Source organism: Erinaceus europaeus, chromosome 2 (genome assembly GCF_950295315.1).
Source record: "Erinaceus europaeus chromosome 2, mEriEur2.1, whole genome shotgun sequence".
Taxonomy (NCBI): Eukaryota; Metazoa; Chordata; class Mammalia; order Eulipotyphla; family Erinaceidae; genus Erinaceus; species Erinaceus europaeus.
The window spans coordinates 78,649,688-78,672,503 of NC_080163.1; the positions used below are offsets into that span (position 1 = coordinate 78,649,688).

At 35.4% G+C, this 22,816-nt stretch overlaps 1 protein-coding gene across 6 annotated transcripts in view; it reads right to left on the reverse strand.

Annotated features, from left to right (window-relative positions):
- DLC1 (DLC1 Rho GTPase activating protein) overlaps window positions 1-22,816 on the reverse strand; it is a 438,486-nt gene that overhangs the window by 285,784 nt on the left and 129,886 nt on the right. For 5 of the 6 annotated variants that reach the window (XM_060183257.1, XM_060183263.1, XM_007519949.2 and 2 more), the window contains exon 4: window positions 22,425-22,565. In XM_060183257.1, coding sequence (XP_060039240.1) covers window positions 22,425-22,565 — 141 coding nt within the window. Of the gene's footprint in view, window positions 1-16,462; window positions 18,441-22,424; window positions 22,566-22,816 lie in introns of those variants that run through there. The other variant, XM_060183279.1, reaches the window with a different exon arrangement.

Here is a 22,816-nt window from a genome sequence, read left to right on the forward strand (position 1 = left end):
CTCCCTGAGGCTAAGTTACTATATTTTACAATGCTGAAAACTAAAGGTGCAATCCGATTCATCTTTTTTTTTTTTTCCTTCTGATTCTGTCCCACCACATCTCTCCTTCTAATCCCTTACTCTTTTCTAACTTTGGATATCAACTTTAGAGGAGGTGGTCACTTGGGCTTTCTGTGCCACCTCTCCTCCTTCACACTATCCACAATCTTATCTCCTGAGTGGTCTTACAAAATTAGATATGACCAGGATTACATTAAGAGGGATGGCATACAATGTTTATGATTCAGGATGTGGGGCATGTTCCTTAGTCAGACCTTGACCTGCTTGGAGATATGGTATAGTGATTGCTATCCATGATCCTACACTGTACTCAGCACCCTGTTCTTAGAAATTGCCTGCACATTAGCTCACATATCTCAGTCCTCATAAGGGAACCTACAAAGTGCAGCCTTTATCTATGAAAAATCTTCTCATAAATTATTTCTTTGTCCAGACTATTTATGTATTAAAACAAAAATAAAATGACACACACAAATTCCTGTTTAGGGAGAAGAGGTTACATTCTTTACACAGTTTAGCACACTGATTCTTTTCTGTATCCTCTGGAATCCTAAAATTGAGTTTTTTGTGAGTTTTAGTTGACATTATTAATCATAGAAGTGAAACATTCTGTGGTTTTCTTATATCTTTTGTGTCATTCCATTCATTTGAGTAGGGCAGCTAGAGATTTGTCAGGCTTGGTTCATCTGCTAACAATAGTACAATAGTAGAAAAAAGTCAGGATAGGAGATTCTTGGAATTAAGTTTATAAATGAGGATGATATAATATTATTAGTATAAAAGTCCAGAAAAGATTTTCAGTTTAGAGAACAATTTCACAAAACTAGATATAGAGTCTCTTCCAGCCCCAATGGTGATAAACAGTTGTGTGGGTTTAAACAGTGGTTATGATGTAGAGTTGCTTTCTGTGTGGAAAGCTAATGAATCTAGTCAAGGACCAAACCTTTGACACTGGCACCCATGAATACTCTGTTCTGAACAACTGAAATGATATGGAAATTTCAGGCAGATTAGTAATTTAGAGCTTAGAGACTACTGTCCCACAGTGATAAAGTGTCCTTAAATACCTTCTCCTCTCTCTCCTCCGGCTGTATAGCTTTCATTACACCAAACCCAAGTTCATGTGGTGTTCCCTCTTCTTTCTAAAAAGACTTGGTCCTGTCTTCTTCAGTGATAAGGGCAGCTCTGGCTTATGGGAGTGGTGCCTTTGCACCTCATGTGGTGCATTATTAGCTATAGGAAAATCACAGAGCATCTGCAGTTGATACAGTAGGTGGCTATTTAGCTATACTTCTACCTTTGTGGAAAAAAAAATTCTTACAAAAAGTCAATGTTTTATCCAAGTACACTTTTCACTCATGCTACATAAAATCCTCCCATAATATTTATCAACAAGAGGTTCTGGAAACTGACTTTAGGGGGGAATGATACATAATAGAAGCAGGTCCTCCTCCAATATACTTTCATTCAATATTGCTAAGATTTTTTTTCTCACCAAAGTTATAGCAAAACAACGTTGAAGCGGCAGGAGGTTTTGGAAGATCTATTGTACTTATCTGTTAACTGAGTTGATACAAGTTAGTGCAAGGAATCATACCTAGAGCTTGCTTCTAGGCTAAACAGGTGAAGTTTGGAAGTAAATGGTCATAGTTCCAAGAACAAATAGATTTTTTTTTATGTGTAAAGATATGTGGTACTGATATTAGCAATGTTCTTCCTGCTCATCTCTTCTCTGATCATGCTTAGGGTTTCAGGTCATGCAGAACAGTGTGGTGTGAGAGACCACTTTATGTTTAAATGTATCCTGTTATCCCTCACTACCTAGAGTTCTTGTATGGTATTTAACTTCTCTCACTGCTAGAAAGCTATTCATTTGATGGATTTGGTTCAGCTTCAAATTAGCTCATTATCACTATTACATCTGCTGATCATTTTTTTAAAATCCCAATTTAGTAAATTTCAGTATCTTTGATTTTGGAAAAAATAAAGATGAAAAAAATTTTCACCAAAGTTATCAAGATATGTTTAGTTAGTTTGAGTTATCATTGCTGTATTGGCCTTAGCTTTTCTTTAACAACTGTTAATAAATATTAAACATTTGTGCAGAGAAAACTGAACTCAATATATATTTTTTGTTTTTGTGAGTAAGTTGTTTACAATCTTTATCTTTCCCAGAAAAGTAGTTTTGTTCTAGGATTGGTTGTCAGGTTATTAGCATTCCAAGAAAATGTCCAAACAAATTCTTCCATGTTGATGTGGGAAGAACATAATTTTTTTAGAGGCACCAACATAATGCAGAAATCCTTTCTCTAAGTGATTTTATTAATCATTGATGAAATACTTTTTTCTTACCTGCTAACATTTGAATTATTATAATTATAAAACATAGCTTATGAGTTGTCTGCCACAATTTGACCAAGTGCCAAAGAATTTCTTCTTCTCAAATATAAGGAACCATACCATTGATTGAAATGGTGAATTTAAATAGAGGTATGCGAGATTTTTAGCTTTAAAAGAAATAGTCATATTAACTCTTCCTAATATTTTGTTTAGCATAATATTTCATATATGTAGAAAAAGGCCTGTGTTAAGTTACTAAGAAATCAGAGAAACAAATTTTATAGGAATATTTGTTATTCTAATTTAAAATACATACACTATATTTCAATATTTCTATTGGATCAAGATGTTTGTGAAACTATGTATACCATAACCTGCACGCACTATGGGTTAGCTCAGAGAACAGTGCACAAAGCATAGCTATGGAAAGCAGTACAGATGGCTACAGCTTAAATCCAAATGACAATTATTAAGATGGATGCAAAGAGGGCTGACTGAATTATTAATCTTCATAATCCCTGTCTTCCCAGATAATGAGTACATTAGCTCCATTTTGAATACAAAAAATGTGTTGTGGCATTTTTCCTTGATTATAAAAAGGCTCCTTCATCTTTCACTTTCCCCTGTGGTTGAATAATCTTTTTGGAAACTTGACTCTGTAAACCACTCTATGTCTTATGCTTGGACATATAGAACAAGGATGCTCTCTTTGGGCTGTTGATCTTAGTTAACCTTTGGTATCTTTCTCAGTTAAGATGTATCTCTTCTTAATATACCTTAGTACAGAAAGTATCAGAAATTGTTTCATTTCAAAGAGTTATCAGCCATAGATTTTAAGCAAATATATTATTTAAAATATTGAACCAAGATAAGGTCATAAAAATACAAACTTAAAGAACATATTTATTGCATAAATTGAATTATACCCATAGCTATCATTGGTAGAGGACTTGTACACTCTTAGAGATAATTTCACTTAACTTTCTTGAGTAGCCTGTAAAAGTGACTAGAACTAATTTTTTAATTAAAATTAAAATGTTTTAAAATTAGCTTATTATAAATACTACAAAAGAAATTATACAGACATACACTCTATATGTAAAGTATTACCCAGCTTTATTGAACATTAACAGTAATTTTATAAATCTATATTATTTCAGAGAAATTTTCTTTCATAGAGATTTTACCTTAGTGTGAGTTACAGGTGTGGCCAGACTAAACATATTGGAGAAAAACTGACAGAAACTATCAGTGACAAAAAGCTAATGACATTGTTAAATGCTTCTCAATCTTGACCTATGACATGCCTTTTAAAAAATTTTTTATTGTCGATTTAAGTGTTTGGTGTGGGCAATTTAAAGACAGCTGGGAACGATGAATTGGACTTGGATAGTTAGGAATCCAGTTCTTCTTCTTCTAGCATTTGCCCTTCTTCCGTAGCCAGTCAACAGCGTCAGGTTGAGCCTGATGTAAAGTTTCGAGACCTCCTTTGAATCTGGAGAGGTGGCAGTCGTTGACTATGTGGGTCATAGTCTGTCTGTAGCCACAGGGGCAGTTCGGGTCGTCTCTGGCTCCCCAGTGATGGAACATAGAGGAGCACCAGCCATGGCCAGTTCGGTAGCGATTGAGGAGGGCCCAATCATAACGTGCTAGGTCAAAGCCGGGTTGACGCTTGCAGGGGTCTGTGATGAGGTGTTTGTTCTTTAACTCAGCTGACTGCCAGCTGTTTCCAAGAGACTGGAACAGAGAATTTCAGTGTAGGCGTAGGGGACCAGATTGGGTGACGAGACGTCAAGCGTTGGACAGGGTGGGCGAAGATATCCACGTATATTGGCAGGTCCGGTCGAGCGTAGACGTTGGAAATGAACTTAGATGATGCCGCATCCTGACGAATATCTGGCGGGGCGATGTTGCTAAGAACTGGCAGCCATGGAACCGGGGTGGAACGGATGGTTCCAGAAATTATCCTCATGGAGGAATACAATTTGGAATTGACTAAGTGGACATGGGGGCTACAGAACCATACTGGGGCATCCAGTAAATAGCATACTCTGTCAACAGATGACATTTTGATTTTCTCTGAAATTTCAATCTCTACCATAGAAATTGACAAATGGGATGAGGTCCAAAAATTTTTTTTTTCAGTGAATCAAGAAAAGAAATAAATTTAGAATGTGAAATTAGGAAGCCCTTATATTTATATATACCAAGCCATGTCTTTTGAATTGCATATTCTTTAATAAATAATTCTTTAAACAGTTACCAATAATAATAAATAACAACTCTATGACAAGAAGATTCTTAGAAAACGGTTAGGTTTGGAGAAATAGCATAATGATTATGAAAAAATCTTTCATGCCAAAGGCTCTGAAGTCCCAGGTTCAGTTCTTAGCACCACCATATCCCAGAGCTGAGCAGTACTCTGATCTCTTTCTGTGTATCTTTCTTTTTATATCATTAAAAAATAATAAAATACTTTTTAAAAAGGAGGTATGTGAAGAGTAGATTTAAAAAATAGAAACAGGATAAAGTCAAGCATTCTCAAGCCACCTTTTTCCTATACATTCACATGCATTATTGTGCAATAGATAATTTGATAGCATTACAAGCTTAAATGATCTTTGTGAATTTAACTTCTGAAAGTTTCTTAAGTGTCATTTAATATTCTATAGACTTAATATATTCCAAGCACGAATCTTAAATAATTGATTCTAATGATAATAGATGAATTTATGTCATCTTAAAAGCGTGAAGTTGCATGATGTGTTATGCAGTTTGACCAGAAGATGGCAGCATTCTGAAGGAAAAAAGTAAACATGAAAAAAGCGAAAATGGTGCTTCTTCAACCAGTGACATTACTCTCTAAGACACAGACATATACAAATAATGTCAAAGGACAAAATTATGGTGATGTTGTGTATAATATAGCAAATCCTAACAAAGGGATTTTCAAAGTCAATCCAATTTCCAAATAATTTGATTATAGCAATAACTATCTTTTGCCTTCTTAAACCCTAAGACAGCAGGAACCTCCCACTTCCTCTATAGAGCCTATATCTCCCTCAGTACTGGGACCTCTAGGGTGGGGCTCACTTTCCTACAAGCTTCTCTCAATTCATACCAAATAATATTGCATTTGCTGATCCCAACCTAATCAACTCAACGAGTACAACTTTGGCATGATTCACTTCAGACTGTGTCCAGAGACCTCAGGCATGGAATGTCAAACCTTCAGCCTCATTACTCGGGTGAGACCTTTCCTTTCATAGGATTCTCTAATTCCATTTCAGGTGGTTCACTTCCTAACAAAGTCCCAAAACCGAGATATAGACCAGGTCCCATGATATAGGGCATATGTTCACATGTATCCATAAATTATGGCAAAATATATACTTAAAAGCAAAAGTGCATAATAGTTTGCAGTGAGTCAGTATTTGCAGCAAGTAAGTAGAAAGACCAGAAAGACCACAAAAGGCCCCATAAAGTTCAAAATGAAATAGTGTCTACTTAGACCTAGGTACCCTCCTCAACTACTTCCTATTATACTCCCCATACCCACTCCAAAGCTAACCTTATCAAAGCAAAAACTGCAAAAGCTGAATAAGGGCAAGAGACTGGCATACTTTAAAGATGACTCTTTAGTCACTATCAGGTGGGGCCCTAGTTGAGGCGTTCTGACATTCCCAAACAGACATGATGGGCCTTGATCTCGAATAAACCCCTCTCCCCATTGTTACTGGTCATCTCTATAAGGAACAACACAACAGACCCCTTTGTGGCCCCCCATAGGACCTTGTCCTCAATACAGATTAACAACAGTAGAGAATGTTCCATCCTCCAAAGGGAAGTTGGACAACATACTCTATATACCACCTGTGGAGGATGGGTCCTGAAATTGGGGCATCTTGGAACATTGCTACTCATGACCACAAAATGTGAGCTCAGATCTACAGGGATGCAGAAGTCACAAAGGCTCCTAAGCTGATTATGGGCCCCAGACCACATCAAATTGATGGGATTTACAGTCAGTAGTATTTATACACCTTTCCCATATTTGGAGCTACTCTCTCCCCTGATCCAGCTTTTTGGTCCTTTTTCCAGCTATGACATTATCTCCCCAGACAATAACTTGGATCCACTTGCATATCAGATGTCAGGCTCAGGGAAAAACAAACAAACAAATAAACTAGTAAAGTCATGGACCCTTCGGAATATAACTAAAATAGGACTACTAACTATCTACAGAATGAAGACCCCCCCCCCCAACTCTTCGTCTGAACTATTCCAGCCTTTAGGTTGGTTCATGATTAGTCAGCAACTTGTTTGGCTTTATATGTTTACTCTTCTTTCAGCCACAAGGCTCCAGATACTAACATGATGCTAACCATACTTCCCTGGGCAGATGACCCCACCAATGTGTCCTGGAGCCCAGCTCCCCCAGAGCCCCACCTCACAAGGGAAAGAGAGAGACAGGCTGGGAGTATGGACCGACCTGTCAATGCCCATGTTCAGCAGGGAAGCAATTACAGAAGCCAGAACTTCCATTTTCTGCACCCCATGGTGACCCTGGGTCCATACTCCCAGAGGGATAAAGAATAGGAAATGGTGCTTCATATTCTTCAGTTTTAATTATCATATTATTTTAATAGGGTTAATCTATGGTCAATTATCTTTTTAAAGCTGCAAGATTTCTTAATTATGATGAGGATATATAATTCAGTAACTGTTAAAAGCCCATTTGTATTGTTTTCTCATCATAGAATAAAATCTTATTGGAAAAATCTAGCAATTATCTAAAAAGTTGTAGCATTTTATTTTAATATTTTATTCACTTTATTTTAATTAGAGATATACAGAGAGAAAGACACAAAAAGACCAGAACACTGCTCAGCTCTGGTTTATGATGGTGTTGGGGATTAAACCTGGAACCCTTAGGTGTGTGAAAGTCTTTTGCATAACCATTACACTGTCTTCCCAGCCATACTATATTGTATTGTATTGCATATTGTATTATATTTTTTACCAGAGTAGCTCTGGTTTATAGTGGTATGGGGGACTGAATCAAGGCCTTCAGAGCCAAAGGCAAAAAAGTCTTCTGCATAACCATTATGTTATCTCCTTGCCCGGGAATATTTTTTAGAGATAGAGAGGCAGAGAGGGAGATGAAGAGGGAGAATAGAGAGAAGGAGATGGGGAGGGGAGAAACTATAGCATTGAAGCTTTCTTCAATGCTATTGGGGGAGGTTTAAAACTGAGCTGTGCATGTGGGAAAGCAGGGCTCTATTCATCTGACCTATTTTGCCATTCAAAGGCTATGGATTTTAAATCAGTGACATATTATTTTCTTTTGGAGCAAAAAATAATACCTGAAAATAATATATACAGTGTAATCAAACTGATTACTAGAAGGACATTATATGTTAGACTTTTTGTTCAAGGCATGTTTGTAGAGAAACATTCTTATACACTGTGGATGCATTATATAGAAATAATAAAATGCATGAATGAAATTCTTTCATATATAGACATATCTATATTTAATTTTACTTATTTACCTATCTTTCAAAAATCTGTGTATTTATATATCTTTTTACTTTTTAAGTTTTAAAACACATTATCTTTATTTATTGGCTAGAGACAGTCAGAAATTGAGAGGGAAGGGCAAGATAGGGAGAGAGACAGAGAGACACCTGCAGCACTGCTTCACCACTCATGAAGCTTTCCCCCTGCAGGTTGGAACTGGGGGTTCAAACCCGGGTCCTTGTACATTGTAACATATGCACTCATCTAGGTTGGAACTGGGGGTTCAAACCCGGGTCCTTGTACATTGTAACATATGCACTCATCTAGGTGACCCACACCACCCAGCCCCATGTGTACTTATTTAAATTTATATTAAATTCATATATCTAGTCCCAGCAGGTATTCTTTTGTTTCTAACTATCTTGACAGTGCTCTACCTGCCTGAAACAACAATAAAACTTCCACTATGCATCTAAATTAACTACTTTAATTGAACTGAAAGGATTAACATTGTTTATATATAGTCATGCCCTTATAATATTTCTTCTAATGTATACAGCAGGTGGAATTATGGATAATCCAGCCTGATACTTACTAGCTTTAAACTAGCTAATGATTAAAGTTTTTTAATTTGTGTAACTTGAAATGAACTAGAGAAACTCGTAAATAATAATATATATATTACTAGCAGTGAAAAATATTGAAATAGCTTAATTTTTGTGTCTCCTACATTTAGATGTAATAATTAAATTTTGTAAATTTCTAGTTAAATGAAACTTTTCATGGGTATTTTGTAAGAAAATGATTCAATTTAGTACTTTATGTATTCAAAAAGTTGAATAGAAATGATCTTGCAGCCTGATTTTAAAGATAGACAGGTATCCTCAGAGTCTTCCCACATAGCCTTTAAGTCAGAATATATGATCAAGTCAGTCTCACATACTGCCTCTATTCATGACTAATCTGTTAGATCCATTTGAGTACTTGTTTCTGACATCTCTCCTTCTTCACCCTAAGGAGCTACTGAAGCTGTAGAGCTCAGTTCTGAAATGAGCTCCCAGGACCTCTGGTTAGACACTATCTATTTTTGTTATTGAACCTTTTAATTCTGCACAGTAAAATCTAACTCATGCCAGTTTGAGCCCCCTGCTCCCCACCTGTAGGGGAGTCGCTTCACAGGTGGTGAAGCAGATCTGCAGGTGTCTTTTTCTCCCCCTCTCTGTCTTCCCCTCCTCTCTCCATTTCTTTCTGTCCTATCCAACAACGAAGACAGACAACAATAATAATAACTACAACAATAAAAAAACAAGGGCAGCAAAAAGGGAATAAATAAATAAATATTAAAAAAAAATCTAACTCAAGTAGAAGGATTGTTTCTTTAGCACTTGTTGGAGCTTAAAAATGCCCCATAATAGATAAAATTTATATCATAGTAACTAAAAATTTGAATAATTAATGTCTAGGAAAACTGATAAACAATTTATTCTCCTTGAAAAATTACTGATTCATTATAAATTGTTGTCATCATCATTTTATTTGTTCAAAATTTTCGCTCTATTATTCAATTTTAAGTCAATTTACAAACTACTTTGTAACATTTTAATGTGTCACTGATTAGTATACATTACAAACTAATACACTTAAAAACTGTTATTTAATATTCTCACTTTTGCAGGTGTGTGTGTGTGTATGTATAAAATATATACATAGATATATCTATATGTATAAAATATTTTAGAATGGGCAATCAAAAAACTGAAGTGTCGTAGTCAGAAAATTTTGACTTTTGTTAATCTATTTTGAGTTCTATTTGGATAGTTTAAAAGAACAGCAAAAATATCACCATAACCTTGAATCTATGGTTTTATTTTGCTTAAGATGTTCTCACCTTTTAGCTCAAGACACTAATTGATGTAATATATGACTTAACACCCAAGATTACAGATTTTATATTAAAATCAGTTATGAGCTAGACAGAAATGTAGAATTCTCAAAATGAATTTGGGGGGTTGGAGGGTACGGCAGCGGGTTAAGCGCACGTGATGCAAAGCGCAGGGACCAGGTGAAGATCCCGGTTTGAGCCCCTGGCACCCCACCTGCAGGGGAGTCGCTTTACAGGTGGTGAAGCAGGTCTGCAGGTGTCTGTCTTTCTCTCCCTCTCTGTCTTCCCCTCCTCTCTCGGTTTCTTTCTGTCCTATCCAACAACGAATGACATCAACTACAACAATAATAACCACAACAAGGCTACAACAACAAGGGCAACAAAGGGGGGAAAAATGGCCTCCAGGAGCAGTGGATTCATGGTACAGGCGCTGAGCTCCAGCAATAACTCTGGAGGTAAAAAAACAAATACATCGGACAACTCAAATCTTCTGCTTGCCCCCCTAAAGAAAATAATAGAACAAAGAATCAGAAGTTTTTGCTGTAGTGATTTAAGAGAGAGGTTTTATTGCTATAAGTCCTTACCCATATCTTGTCCTATAAGATATGGTATCTGTTCTGATTTCAAGGTTGGTCAAAGGAAGTTCAAAAGAATCATTCAGGACTGGAGTGGGTGACATATGTCACTCCTGCTTGGTGGTCACAGCAGTCAGACCAGAACTGCTTGGGCTTTATGACTAGTATGAGCTAAAGAAAATATTTGTTTTATTACTATCAGCTGGATTCTTAAATGATTCACAGAAAAAGTACTGTTGGTGTTTCTTGTGGATCAGAGATTAGAGACATGGTATCTTTTAAGGCCTTCTTCAGAATTTTGACTAGAGACATAAGCAAGACTCAGTGGAACAATAGAAACACAAAGCCCAACTAAGAGAATTAAAGATGTGGTAACTAATCTCCAAAATGTCCCCTCCAGTAATCTTTGCTTCCTGGTACATGGTCTTTCTTTCCTGTCCTGGAAGTTCCTTTCTTACACTGATGAGCATTGTATGAGGAATAGAATGTAAAAGGCATTGTGATGTGTGGCTTTCAAAGCTAGTTGATGAAAAGCATTAGTTTCTTGCCTTGGTTCCCAGCCCCTGCTCCCCACCCATAGGGAGAATGCTTCACAAGTTGTGAAGTAGGTTTGCAGGTATCTATCTTTCTCTCTCTCCCTCTCTATCTACCCTACCTTCTCAATTCTCTCTATCCTATCCAATAACATAGGAAAAAAAACACACTAAAAAACAAAGATAGGGCTTTCAGAATTAACTGACAGAACAACAATAAAATGGATTACAAGGTAAAGAAAAAACAATTTTTATGATTAACGATTTATTTGAAGTTATGTGGATTACATCACATTGTTAGGTGGAAAGAACAGAGGATCATAAAAAAAGTGAAAGAAGTATTGATCACTTAAAGAATTTGAAATGCTGATTAAAAATTTTTAGCATAGGGTGGGGGTAGACAACATAATGGTTCTTCTTCTTCTAGCGTTTGCCAAATATAACATAATGGTTATGCAAAGAGACTCTCATGCCTGAGGCTTCAGTATCCCAGGTTCAATCTCCCACACCACCACAAGCTAGAGCTAAGCAATGATGAGGTAAAAAACAATCAAAAACCCATAAAATTCTCATTAAATATAGGCATTATTTTTAATATTGGCAGTCTTAAGACACTGTGAAGATAAATAGTAGATATTTTTTTACTTCCATATCTTTCTTTGTATTATGATGCCAAGTCATATTTAGGTGGCATAATATTCTGAAAACTCAGATAGTTAATATTTTGACTTTTTTGATTTATGAAATATGGTATGTGGTAGACAGCTCAAAATTATAGCTAAGAAAGTCCAATGTTGTAAATTTTGTGTAAGTGTTATTCCATGCAGATTGAACCCCTGATTACTAAACATTTCAAGTGATTTAAACTGTCTTTACAAAGTGAGTATATAGAAGCCACTAAATAGTATAAGAAGAGTTAATTATCAGTGACTGTGGAAAGGTAGGAAAATATTAACTATGAGCTTTGAGACAACTAGATTTTAAATGAAGTGAGGACTCTGAAAACATTCCATCAGTTATTCTGACTGCTTAGTACTATCAATTCTATATCCTTGCTTGTTGTGTGTGATGTGGCAGACTGTTGGCTACCCATTTCACACTGCCCAAAAATAACTGAAAGTTGTTATTTCTTTTAGATGAAACTATGAACTATATTGAAGAAATAAAAGTAATATTTATATAACAGTAGTCATAATGAGTAACATTTTCTCATTGTAATAATGAAAACATGTAAAATTACTCCTCATTTATTTGACCAAAGCTTTGGTTCCAGGGATAGTTTTAAACGTGTTTCTTTTCCTAAAAGAACCGACATGTGTTCTGTTTCCCCATCTTTCTTTTGGTTTTAAGATTTATGTTCTAAGCTTCTAATTAAATGGATTATCTTAAACTAAACATAAACAAGATAGAAAAGCAGTTTTGCCAACTAAAAATTATTTAAATGCCATATCCTCATTATAACTGGGTACAACTTATACGTACGCTGGCAAAATGTAATTCTTAAATTCTAAGTTAAAGGTTTATGTGAGGAGTCATTGCAGAGCTTGAATAAATCATCTCAAACAACACTGAATATAAATGGATTGGAAACAGATAAAGATATCTTCAAACACAAGTAATAAGAGGCATTTAGTTTATTTTAAATGTTAAACCAAGTGGCTATGAAAAATGTTTTTGTTTTTCAGTCCAAGGTTAATTAATTACATATATTTATTCCTTAAAAATTCAGAAGTTAAGAATAGAAACGTCTTTATTTTAGAAACATGGTAATCTCAGAAATACTTTAAGAATTATAAAGTGATTTTCCTTTTAGAAACTTTTTTTTTAGCTCTCTGGTGGTTCATATTTCCTTTAAAAAACCTATAATTTTGCCTCCATTAGTCTTTCTCAGAAATAATAAAAATCTTAGTGAACAAAGAAAAATGTCCTTAAAAAATCCACATACTTTAATGTTCTGATTAGCTATGCCAAACTTAAAATTTAACATTCATAAGCATAATAATCAAAAGCATTTTTCTAAAAGCATTACATTTTTGTCTGTATTTAATTTTAGATTATACAAATTCATTTTTTTATGTTTCTGAAGATGACTAGATTTTTAATTATACATTTATTATTTCTACTTTTATATGTTAACAATATTATTCTCTTGTCTTTTTAAATTCATTTTACATATTGCCTTTTATTTTCAAGTCACAGTTTGATGAGAAGGAATATATGCATTATAATTATTTCTCAGTGTTTTATATAATGGTGGTTGTAATGTGGCATGCTGTGATTGGCCAATTTATATTGCTCAGAAATAAATTAATGTTATTTTATTTTAAAATAGTAGACAGCCTTAAGCGAAAAATACAAGCTTTATTTAAAAAAATCAGTTAAATATGTAAGCAAAAGTACAGTAGATAATATCCTGGTAAAATAGAGAAGCTACTAAAAACTACGTATACGTTATGCTTTAAGTAGTTCTTTAAACTCTGTGTTTTTTTTTTCAATTTCTTATTGGGAGATTAATGTTTTACATTTGACAGTAAATACAATAGTTTGTATATTCATAACATTTCTCATTTTTCCACATGACAGTACAACCCCACTAGTTCCTCTATCATCCTTTTCGGACCTGTATCCTCTCCCACACCCACCCCAGAGTCTCTTACTTTGGTGTAATACACCAACTTCATTTCAGGTTCTACATGTGTTTTCTCTTCTGATCTTGGTTTTTAACTTCTGTCTGAGAGTGAGATCATGCCATATTCATCCTTCTGTTTCTGACATATTTCACTTAAAATGATTTCTTCAAGCTCTATCCAGGATGTGCTAAAAACGGTGAAGTCACCATTTTTAATAGCTAAGTAGTATTCCATTGTGTATATATACCACAACTTGCTCAGCCACTCATCTGTTGTTGGACACCTGGGTTGCTTCCAGGTTTTGGCTATTACAAATTGTGCAGCTAAGAACATATGTATACACAAATATTTTTGGATGGGTGTGTTGGGTTCCAGGAGAGGAATTTCAGGATGATAGGTAGGGTAGGTCCATTCCTAGTCTTCTGAGAGTTCTCCAGACTGTTCTCCACAGAGACTGGATCAATTTACATTCCCACTATCAGTGGAGAGAATATTCACCATAGAAGAGGTCCAAAAGGCCGAGAAACACATGGAAAAATGCTCCAAGTCTTTGATTGTCAGAGAAATGCAAATAAAGGCTATGTTTTTTTTTCATTTAAATTTTTTTTTTTATTTATTTAAGAAAGGAGACATTAACAAAATCATAGGATGGGGGGTTACAACTCCACACAATTCTCACCACCCAATATCCATATTCCATCCCCATCCCAATAGCTTTCCAATTCTCTATCCCTCTGGGAGCAAAGACTATGTTTTTTGTTTACACTAGGGCACTCACTGCTCAGCTCTGGCTTATGGTGGTACAGGGAATTGAACCTGAGACTTTGGCGCCTCAGGCATGAACGTCTCTTTGCATAACCATTACGCTAACTACCCTCCATCCCAAGTATGCTTTTTTTTTCCCAGCTTTAGTGCCTGTCATTAATATATCAAAGTATGACTAGCCTAATGCCAATATGTGCAAGATATGTGATTACATTTATATATAAAACTTGATTAATGATGAAACTGTTATGGTGACCCTGGTTTATGTTTTCTTTACTGAATCAGTTTATTTTTACTCATTGGATAGAGACAGCAAAAAATTGAGAGGGAAGGGAGTGGTAGAGAGGGAGAGAGACAGTGAGACACCTGGAACACTGCTTAGCCACTTGCAAAGCTTTTCTGTTACAGGTGGGGGACTAAGGGCTCCAACTGGGTCCTTATGCAATATATTATGTGTCCTCAACCAGGTGCACCACCACCCAGCCCTTCTGAATCAGTTTTAGTCTTACTTATATGCTGTGTCATTAAAACAAATGCAATTATTTTTTTTAGTTTCATGATATCTATGAAGTATAGTTTAATATAAAGATAATACTGTGAAATTCTTCACTAGGAAAGAAACCCTATAGAAAAAAGTAAAAACTACTGGTGGCACTTATGTTGAGGCTTATAAAAGCAGTAAATTTATTAAGTATATAAGAACTGAGAAGAGAAAATAGGCAGAAAAAAAACAAACACTAGCTAGACATGTGTCAGGAGCCATGAGTTCTTAAACTTAGTTCACCAGCATTTAGCTACAAAACCGACAGTTCCCGGAAGAAGTTAAGACAGGAACAGACACAGTAGAAGGAAAGAAGCTTGCTTAAGTAATCTCTCATACCCATAATCCCTCCAGAGTTTAGGCCCTATGCTATCTATAGGTCTGTGCATACTCATGACATCAGCTGTGTGCTAATCACATTCATAGCCCATAATTCCTTTTGCTTAGAGTCAATAAAAAAATGTATTCCCAACAAAACCCAAACAAAATATATCTTATCAATGTGTCTGAAGTTTATTATTCATAATAAAGATTTCTGTGTTTTCTTCAAACATCATCTGTGTATAATTAACTGAATCATTAAAAGTTGAATAAGGATTTGTTTATGAAGAACTTGCAGAGTCAAAGTAATTTTACTGGTCTTAGCAGTCTCAGACAAAACAATAATAATAAATAATAAATGTTTCTTTAGTTCATACAGAATAATTATATGAAAATATGAGCTCCAAAATTAGTAATTTGCTTTCATTAAAAATGTAACCATTATAGTTAAGATTTTTCAGTGTAATAACACGAACATACACACACATACACACACACACACACAGAAACAGAAATAGAGTGGTAGTTAAATAACCATACTATATAGATATTATTGGATGAAGAAGTAAAATTAGGTCTTTCAAAACTGACTTAAGGTTTAATAAACTTCATTAAAACAATGTGTCAAAATTCTTGCACGATATTATTACTACTCTTATTTTTACCACTTCAAAATACATGTGTCTGTGTGTGTGTATTTAGACAAAGACAAAGAGGTGGAGGCAGAGGCAGAGAGAAAGACCATTCTACTGAAGCTTCCTTCAATGTGGTGGATGCTAGGCGTGACTTATGTGTGCTTTTTAGGGTGGACAGTGTTATTCACAAGTAAGTGTCAGTCCAGAAAATTACTGCATCTATGTCAAAGAGAAGAAAAATAATAGATTTCAAGTGTCTAAGTTGACTATAGCATAAACTATTATGCTGTGAGGGTTATATTGAGAATTTATTTTCCTTCCACAACAGGTTAGATTGACTGAAATCTTTACTGTCTTTGACATGTTCAATGAAAGAGTTAGTTATTTTGAAATGCCAGCATGCAGTACATTATATATGAATGCCAATGAATTTCAAATTCCTTAAGATAGTTTAAGATAAAGTCAAATATTCTTTAACTGTGGTTCCATCATTTCCAAATGATTGAGAGTCTCATTGTTATTAGAATTCTCTATAACAGGGTAACTAAAGAAGTTACAAAGGGTTTGAAGGGAAATTTAGACTAAATGAAAACATACTTGCATTACTTACACTCAGTGATGCTGTTAGTTATTCTGCACATCAGAATATTATAGTCTCTCTGTTCCTCTAGTCCCTTACTTTATAAACTAGATCTATTACTTTCTTTGTTATTGAGGATTTTGTCACATTTTTCACAAATTTGAGACTATTCATGATTTACCAAACACTTAAGGTTTATAAGTAACTTACGAAAAAAAATAACAATAAAACTATTGAGGCATTAGTATACAGTTTACTCTCATGTGGAACAAACTCTTTATTAAATAATACAGGAACAAAAGAATACCATAACCAAAATTTTCTAAATGTTTTGTGGTTTCTGCCTAACACCAGAATCTTTGATCCATATGGCTTTTACTTTTGTGCATGGTGAAATGTAGTGGTGCAGTTTCAGTCTTCTGCATGTTTTAACCCAATTTCCCCAAAAGTAGTTGTTGAAGACATTTTCCATTATCAATTTCCCTTGTCAAGATTTAGATGCCCATACTTGTGGAAATTTTTTTCGTAGGCTCTCAATTCTGTACCACTGGTATGTGTTTATTTTTGTTCCACTAGAGGGCATAATTACAAATATAATATAGTTTGAGTTTTAGAAGCATAATGCCTCAATTCTTGCTATTTTCCCCTCAAGATTGCTTGGCAATTCTAGGCATTTTCTGTCTCCTGATATAATTTTCTAGCTTTTATTCTATTATCTTAAAGAAATTTGGTGCCACCTTTATGAGGATTGCATTAACTCTGTATATGGCTCTACGTTGAGTAGTAATTTTGATAAAGTTAAATTTTCTAGTTCATGATTATGGCATATCTTTATATTTATTTGTATATTTTTCTAGTCCCTTGGAATACTGACACATAATTTTCAGTATATGTCTTTCACTTCCTTTGTTAGGTTTATTCCTAGATACTTGGTTGTTTCTGCCAAATGGGATCAATTTCTACTTCTTCAGACTTGGTGTTTACATATAAATGTCATTAATTTTTGTATATTAATTATGTAATCTGCCACCTTAATATACTGCTTAATAATTTCCAGGAGTTTCCTGGTAGATTCTTCATCATTGAAAACTGATGTCATTGCACAGAAAACAAAAATAAACTAATGGAACAACATCAAACTGAAAAAATTTTGCATAGTAACAGAAACCATCACCAAAACAGACTCTTTACAGAATGAGAGATCTTTATATGCCACACATTCAACAAAAGGCTAATAACCAAAATATATAAAGAACTCACCAAACCCAACAACAAAAAATGAATATCAGGTGGTAGCGCAGTGGGTTAAGCGCATGTGGCACAAAGTACAAAAACCAGCATAAGGTTTGAGCCCCCAGCTCCCCAACTGTAGGGGAGTCGCTTCACAGGTGGTGAAGCAGGTCTGCAGGTGTCTCTCTTTCTCTCCCACTCTCTGTCTTCCCCTCCTCTCTCCATTTCTCTCTGTCCTATACAACAATGACATCAATAATAACTAAACAACAATAAAAAACAAGGGCAACAAAAAGGGAAAAATAAATATAAAAAATTAAAAAAAAATGTGGTCCGGTAGGTGGCGCAGTGGATAAAGTGCTGGACTCTCAAGCGTGAGGTCCTGAGTTCAAGCCCCGGCAGCACATGTACCAGAGTGATGTCTGGTTCTTTCTCTCCTCCTATCTTTCTAAATGAATAACCCCATCAAAAAATGGGGACAGGCAGTTCACAGCACCTTCAACAAAGAAATATTCAAAGGGCCAACAGACTTAAAAAAATGCTCAAACAGAAATGAAAATAAAAACAATGGAAAAAAAGACAATAATGAGATACCACTTTACATTAGAAAGGATAGTCACTACAAATGTTGACAAGGATCTTGTAAGAAAAGGTGAATATGGGCCCCAGATCAGATCAAATCGATGGGTTTACAGTCAATATTTATTTACCTTTCCCATATTTGGGAGCTACTTTCTTCCCTGATCCAGCTTCCTGGTCCTTTTTCCAGCCATGACATCATCTCCCCAGAAAAGACTTGGATATACCTGTATATCAGATGCCAGGCTCAGGGAAAAAAAAAAAAAGAACTAGTGTAGTCATGGGTTCTTTGGAATATAACTAAAATAGGACTACTAACTATCTACAAAATAGAGACTTTCCCAACTCTTTATATGAACCATTCCAGCCTTTAGGTTCATGATTAGTCAACAATTTTTCGCTCTATATGTTAACTCTTTTTTCAGCCACCAGGTTCCATATGCTAACATGATGCCAACCAGACTTCCCTGGATAGAGGATCCCACCAATATGTCCTGGAGCCCAGCTTCCCCAGAGCCCCATCCCACTAGGGAAAGAGAGAGATAGGCTGGGAGTATGGATCGACCTGTCAATGCCCATGTTCAGCGAGGAAGCAATTACAGATGCCAGACCTTCCACCTTCTGCACCCCATAATGATCCTGGGTCCATACTCCCAGAGGGTTAAAGAATAGCAAAGTTATCATAGGAAGGGGGTGGTATACAGAGTTCTGGTGGTAGGAATTGTGTAGAGTTGTATGCTTCTTACCCTATGGTTTTTGTCAATGTTTCCTTTTTATAAGTAAAAAAATTTTTTTTAAAAAAGGGAGCCCTTTCACACTGCTGGTAGAAATGCAAATTGGCTCAGTTCCTCTGGAAAATAGTGTACTGACTTCTCAAAATACTAGAAACTGACCTACCCTATGGCCCAGCAAATTTTCTCATGGGGTTATATTCAGTGGAAGCAAATGCACCAACTTGAAGAAATTTTTGTACACTTATGTTCGTAGCAGCATAATTTGTAATGGCCCAAGTTTGGAAGCAACCCAGATATCCAACGATGGATGCATGACACAATGGACTACTACTCCACTGGCAAAAAGGATGAAGTCATCTCCTTTGCTTTATCATGGGTAGAGCTTGAAGGAATTGTGTAAAGTGATATGGCCCCACCACCCCAAACAAATAAGGATGAATTCCGAATGACCTCATTCATAAACAAGGACAGAAAGGGAAAACACTAAGTGAAACTTGCACTAGGTTTGGTGTATTGAAACAAAGCAAAGGACGCTGGTGGGGGGGGGGGTGGTTGGAGGGACAGGAGGGAATTGGGGAACTTTGAGGCCCTGGTGCATAATGGTGGGAAAGGACCTAGCTTGGAGGTGAAAATGATTTGCAAACACCTATCACAGGAAGATGAGCTACTGTACTCATGGGTCAACAACTATACTGAGAACCATTAACATCCTAGTAAAATGACAGAAAAATTAAGAATCTTAGTCAACGTGATACCTATAGTGAGTCATAGCACTTTATACAAAAATGATATGAGTACTCGTGGCTTATTTACAAATTTTCTAATATGAAAGGCCTTTTGAGATTGTTTCAAAGGAACAAAAGGAAGAGTTTAGGAGAGAAACCAATCATTTTTCTCTTCTTTCTCACAGTAGTCATTCTGCCAGTACACATTATCTATGCACACTGCTCCAATTTAAAGCAAAAGTATTTAATCTCTTATGAGCTAGGTAAAATTCTTTACTCTAATGTTACAACTTGGGGGAAAGCTAAAAACACAAAATTGACTCACAGCCCAAGACTGATTTAAAACTGTGATATAAAGGAAGTACCAAAAAACAAAAAACAAAAACAAAAAAACCCCACGACATCACTAATGACCATTAAAAGTAAGTAAAACTGAGACAATTCAAAACAATTTAACCCATCCTTTTTTTTTTTTTTTTTTCAGTGCTGAGGCCTTGTGATGTGTGATTTCACTCTTTCGGGACATTTTCATTTAGATGGAGACACAGAGATAGTGAGAGAAAGGCCATGGTATCAGAACTTTTCCTGGTCTCGCAGTACTCCAGTGTTGTACCCGGGGCTGAACTTTTGTCCATATATAGTATACACCTTACCTTGTGAGCAATCTTGGTCCAAAAGTCTGATTTTCAAATAATATCATAATTGATCATTTCCTAAAATTGACTTTGACAGGGGAGTGCTTCTTTCTGGGTACTTCTTATAATCTACTAGAGAGTTACATAAAATTATAGTTCAGTAACTGGATAGAGTTAGAAGCCCAGTTGTCTAACTATAATGGCAGGCAAGATGCATTAAGAAGTTTTGGTTGACGAGGACCTAGTGGGGATTGAATTGTTATATGGAAAACTGGGAAATGTTATGCAAGTACAAACTACTGTATTTTACTGTCAACTGTAAATTATTAATCCCCCAATAAAGAAATAAAAAAAGAGAAGTTTTGGTTGTCTTAGAGTAGAATATTCTTATCACTGGAGACCTGCAATCTTTCTCTATTCTCCTCCTTTTCCATTTTTTATAGTGAGTTTTGAGCAACTGCAGCTTATAAAATTATGCTGAAGCAGAACCAAATTTAGAAACAATTGTGAAATATAATCTTTGGCTAACCTTCCTCCCCTAGTGTGTCATGGAGTAATGGCATTTCTCCAGATGCTATTACTTAAATGTGGAACTTATGAAAAGAGAAAAGAGGTAAAACAGAAGGTGAAACTTTGACAAGTTAAGTGAGATAATCCAGAAAGAGAAGAATGAATATGAGATGATCTCACCGGTGGGCAGAATTTAAGAAACAAGAAGAGAGCTAGTTGGGCAGTAGCGCAGCAGGTTAAGCGCAGGTGGCTCCAAGTGCAAGGACCAGTGTAAGGATCCCGGTTGGAGCCCCCGAATCCACACCTGCAAGGGAGTAGCTTCACAAGCGGAGAAGCAGGTCTGCTGGTGTCTATCTTTCTCTCCCCGTCTCTGTCTTCTCCTCTCTCCATTTCTCTCTGTCCTATACAACAACGACGACATCAATAACTAACTATAACAAATAAAAAAAAAAAGTCAAACTTGAACAAGACATGATCCTACTTATTGTTGGTTCCTCCAAATCTCAATACATATACATCATTACCAATGTCCATACAACAGGTGGTTGCTTTTCACTGTTCTCATGCACACATAACCTTGACAGACCATAATATTTTTGAATCAATGTGTTTTATTGAGTTACTGAGTCTTTTCCATAGTCCATAGTGTATGCTACATATTAGATTTTCAATCCTTATTTATCTAATAAAAATGCTCTAGGAATTCTTCCAATTGAACACATCTACCATGCTGTAAACTGAAGTACTCTCTTCTGAATCTTCTTTCAGGATTCCCTTTTTATTTTAGAGGCAGTCTAACAAGTAATCTAAACTGATTTCTCTGTGTTATGCTAACATGGGAATTTAAAATAAATAATACAACACTATGATTTTCACGAAACTAGGAAAGGTTATTTTGGAGCTGCTGGGACGTTAGATATTTGAAGTAGTAATTACTTCCTCCATAATGTTACCTTTTAGAGTCAAGTACTGCTTTCTTGTTGCAGCTCAACTTTTTACTTAAAGGAAAATGTCTTTTATTCACAACTTACCACTCAATATTATTCTATGTGGTATTTTACTTTGCCTTGGAAGTATTGCATAGTCAATAAAATTTTGTAATAATAATAACTTGCATTTATATATTTGGTTACTATGTTTCAAGAAGCTCACTAAGCACTTCATATGTCTTAGGTCATTAAATTCACACAGAAAATGTATGACCTGACTTTATGTCTGTATGTATGTGTACCTATTTATCTATAATTAATTTATCTAAACTTAGAAAGATACTTTTCGGTTTGGTCAGAATAATACTGCAATTCAGTATTATTTTCAAATTTTGTATTCCTGTTTCTTTAAAGTTCTGAGTATTCAACAACAAAAACTAATAACAGTATTTGTAATTAGGGAATTACTTGGTTTATTCTTCTTCTAGCGTTTGCCACTTGGTTTATTGATGTACTGTGTTATCACTGACACAGCCAACAAGCTATTTATGTTGGGGTATCATTTATTAATTATTCTCAAGATTACAACTAAAACTACAAACAATATTTCTTCCCTGTTGAATGGATGAAATACCAATTTTATGTGGCTATCATCAGCCATTCATGTTGAAACTGATTTTTATCATTTACAACTTACCATAGTCTTGGGTTTAGTTCCAGAATCGGCCACTGGAGTGGAAGCTGGTAGATCAATGGACTCGGCATTAGAAGACACATTAATCTGTGTTTGATTTATTGAAACGATATCTGCTCCACTCTCAGATCCTGACTCCAGATCCTAAAAATAAATGAATTGGGATGAAGTGCTCGTAAAAACTCCCTACAGTTTTTTATTCCTGCCACTGTCACTTTTCCACCTCCTTTTCTCCACACATAATGGCACAACAGAGTTCCTAATAGCTGACAGTGACACAACATCTATAATCAAGAGAAAGAGGTAATGCACTGCTTTGGTAAATTAACAGTTTATTTTGAATTGGAAGTGGTAGTGGACAAAGTTAGGTGCTACAGTAAACAGTCAAGAATTTG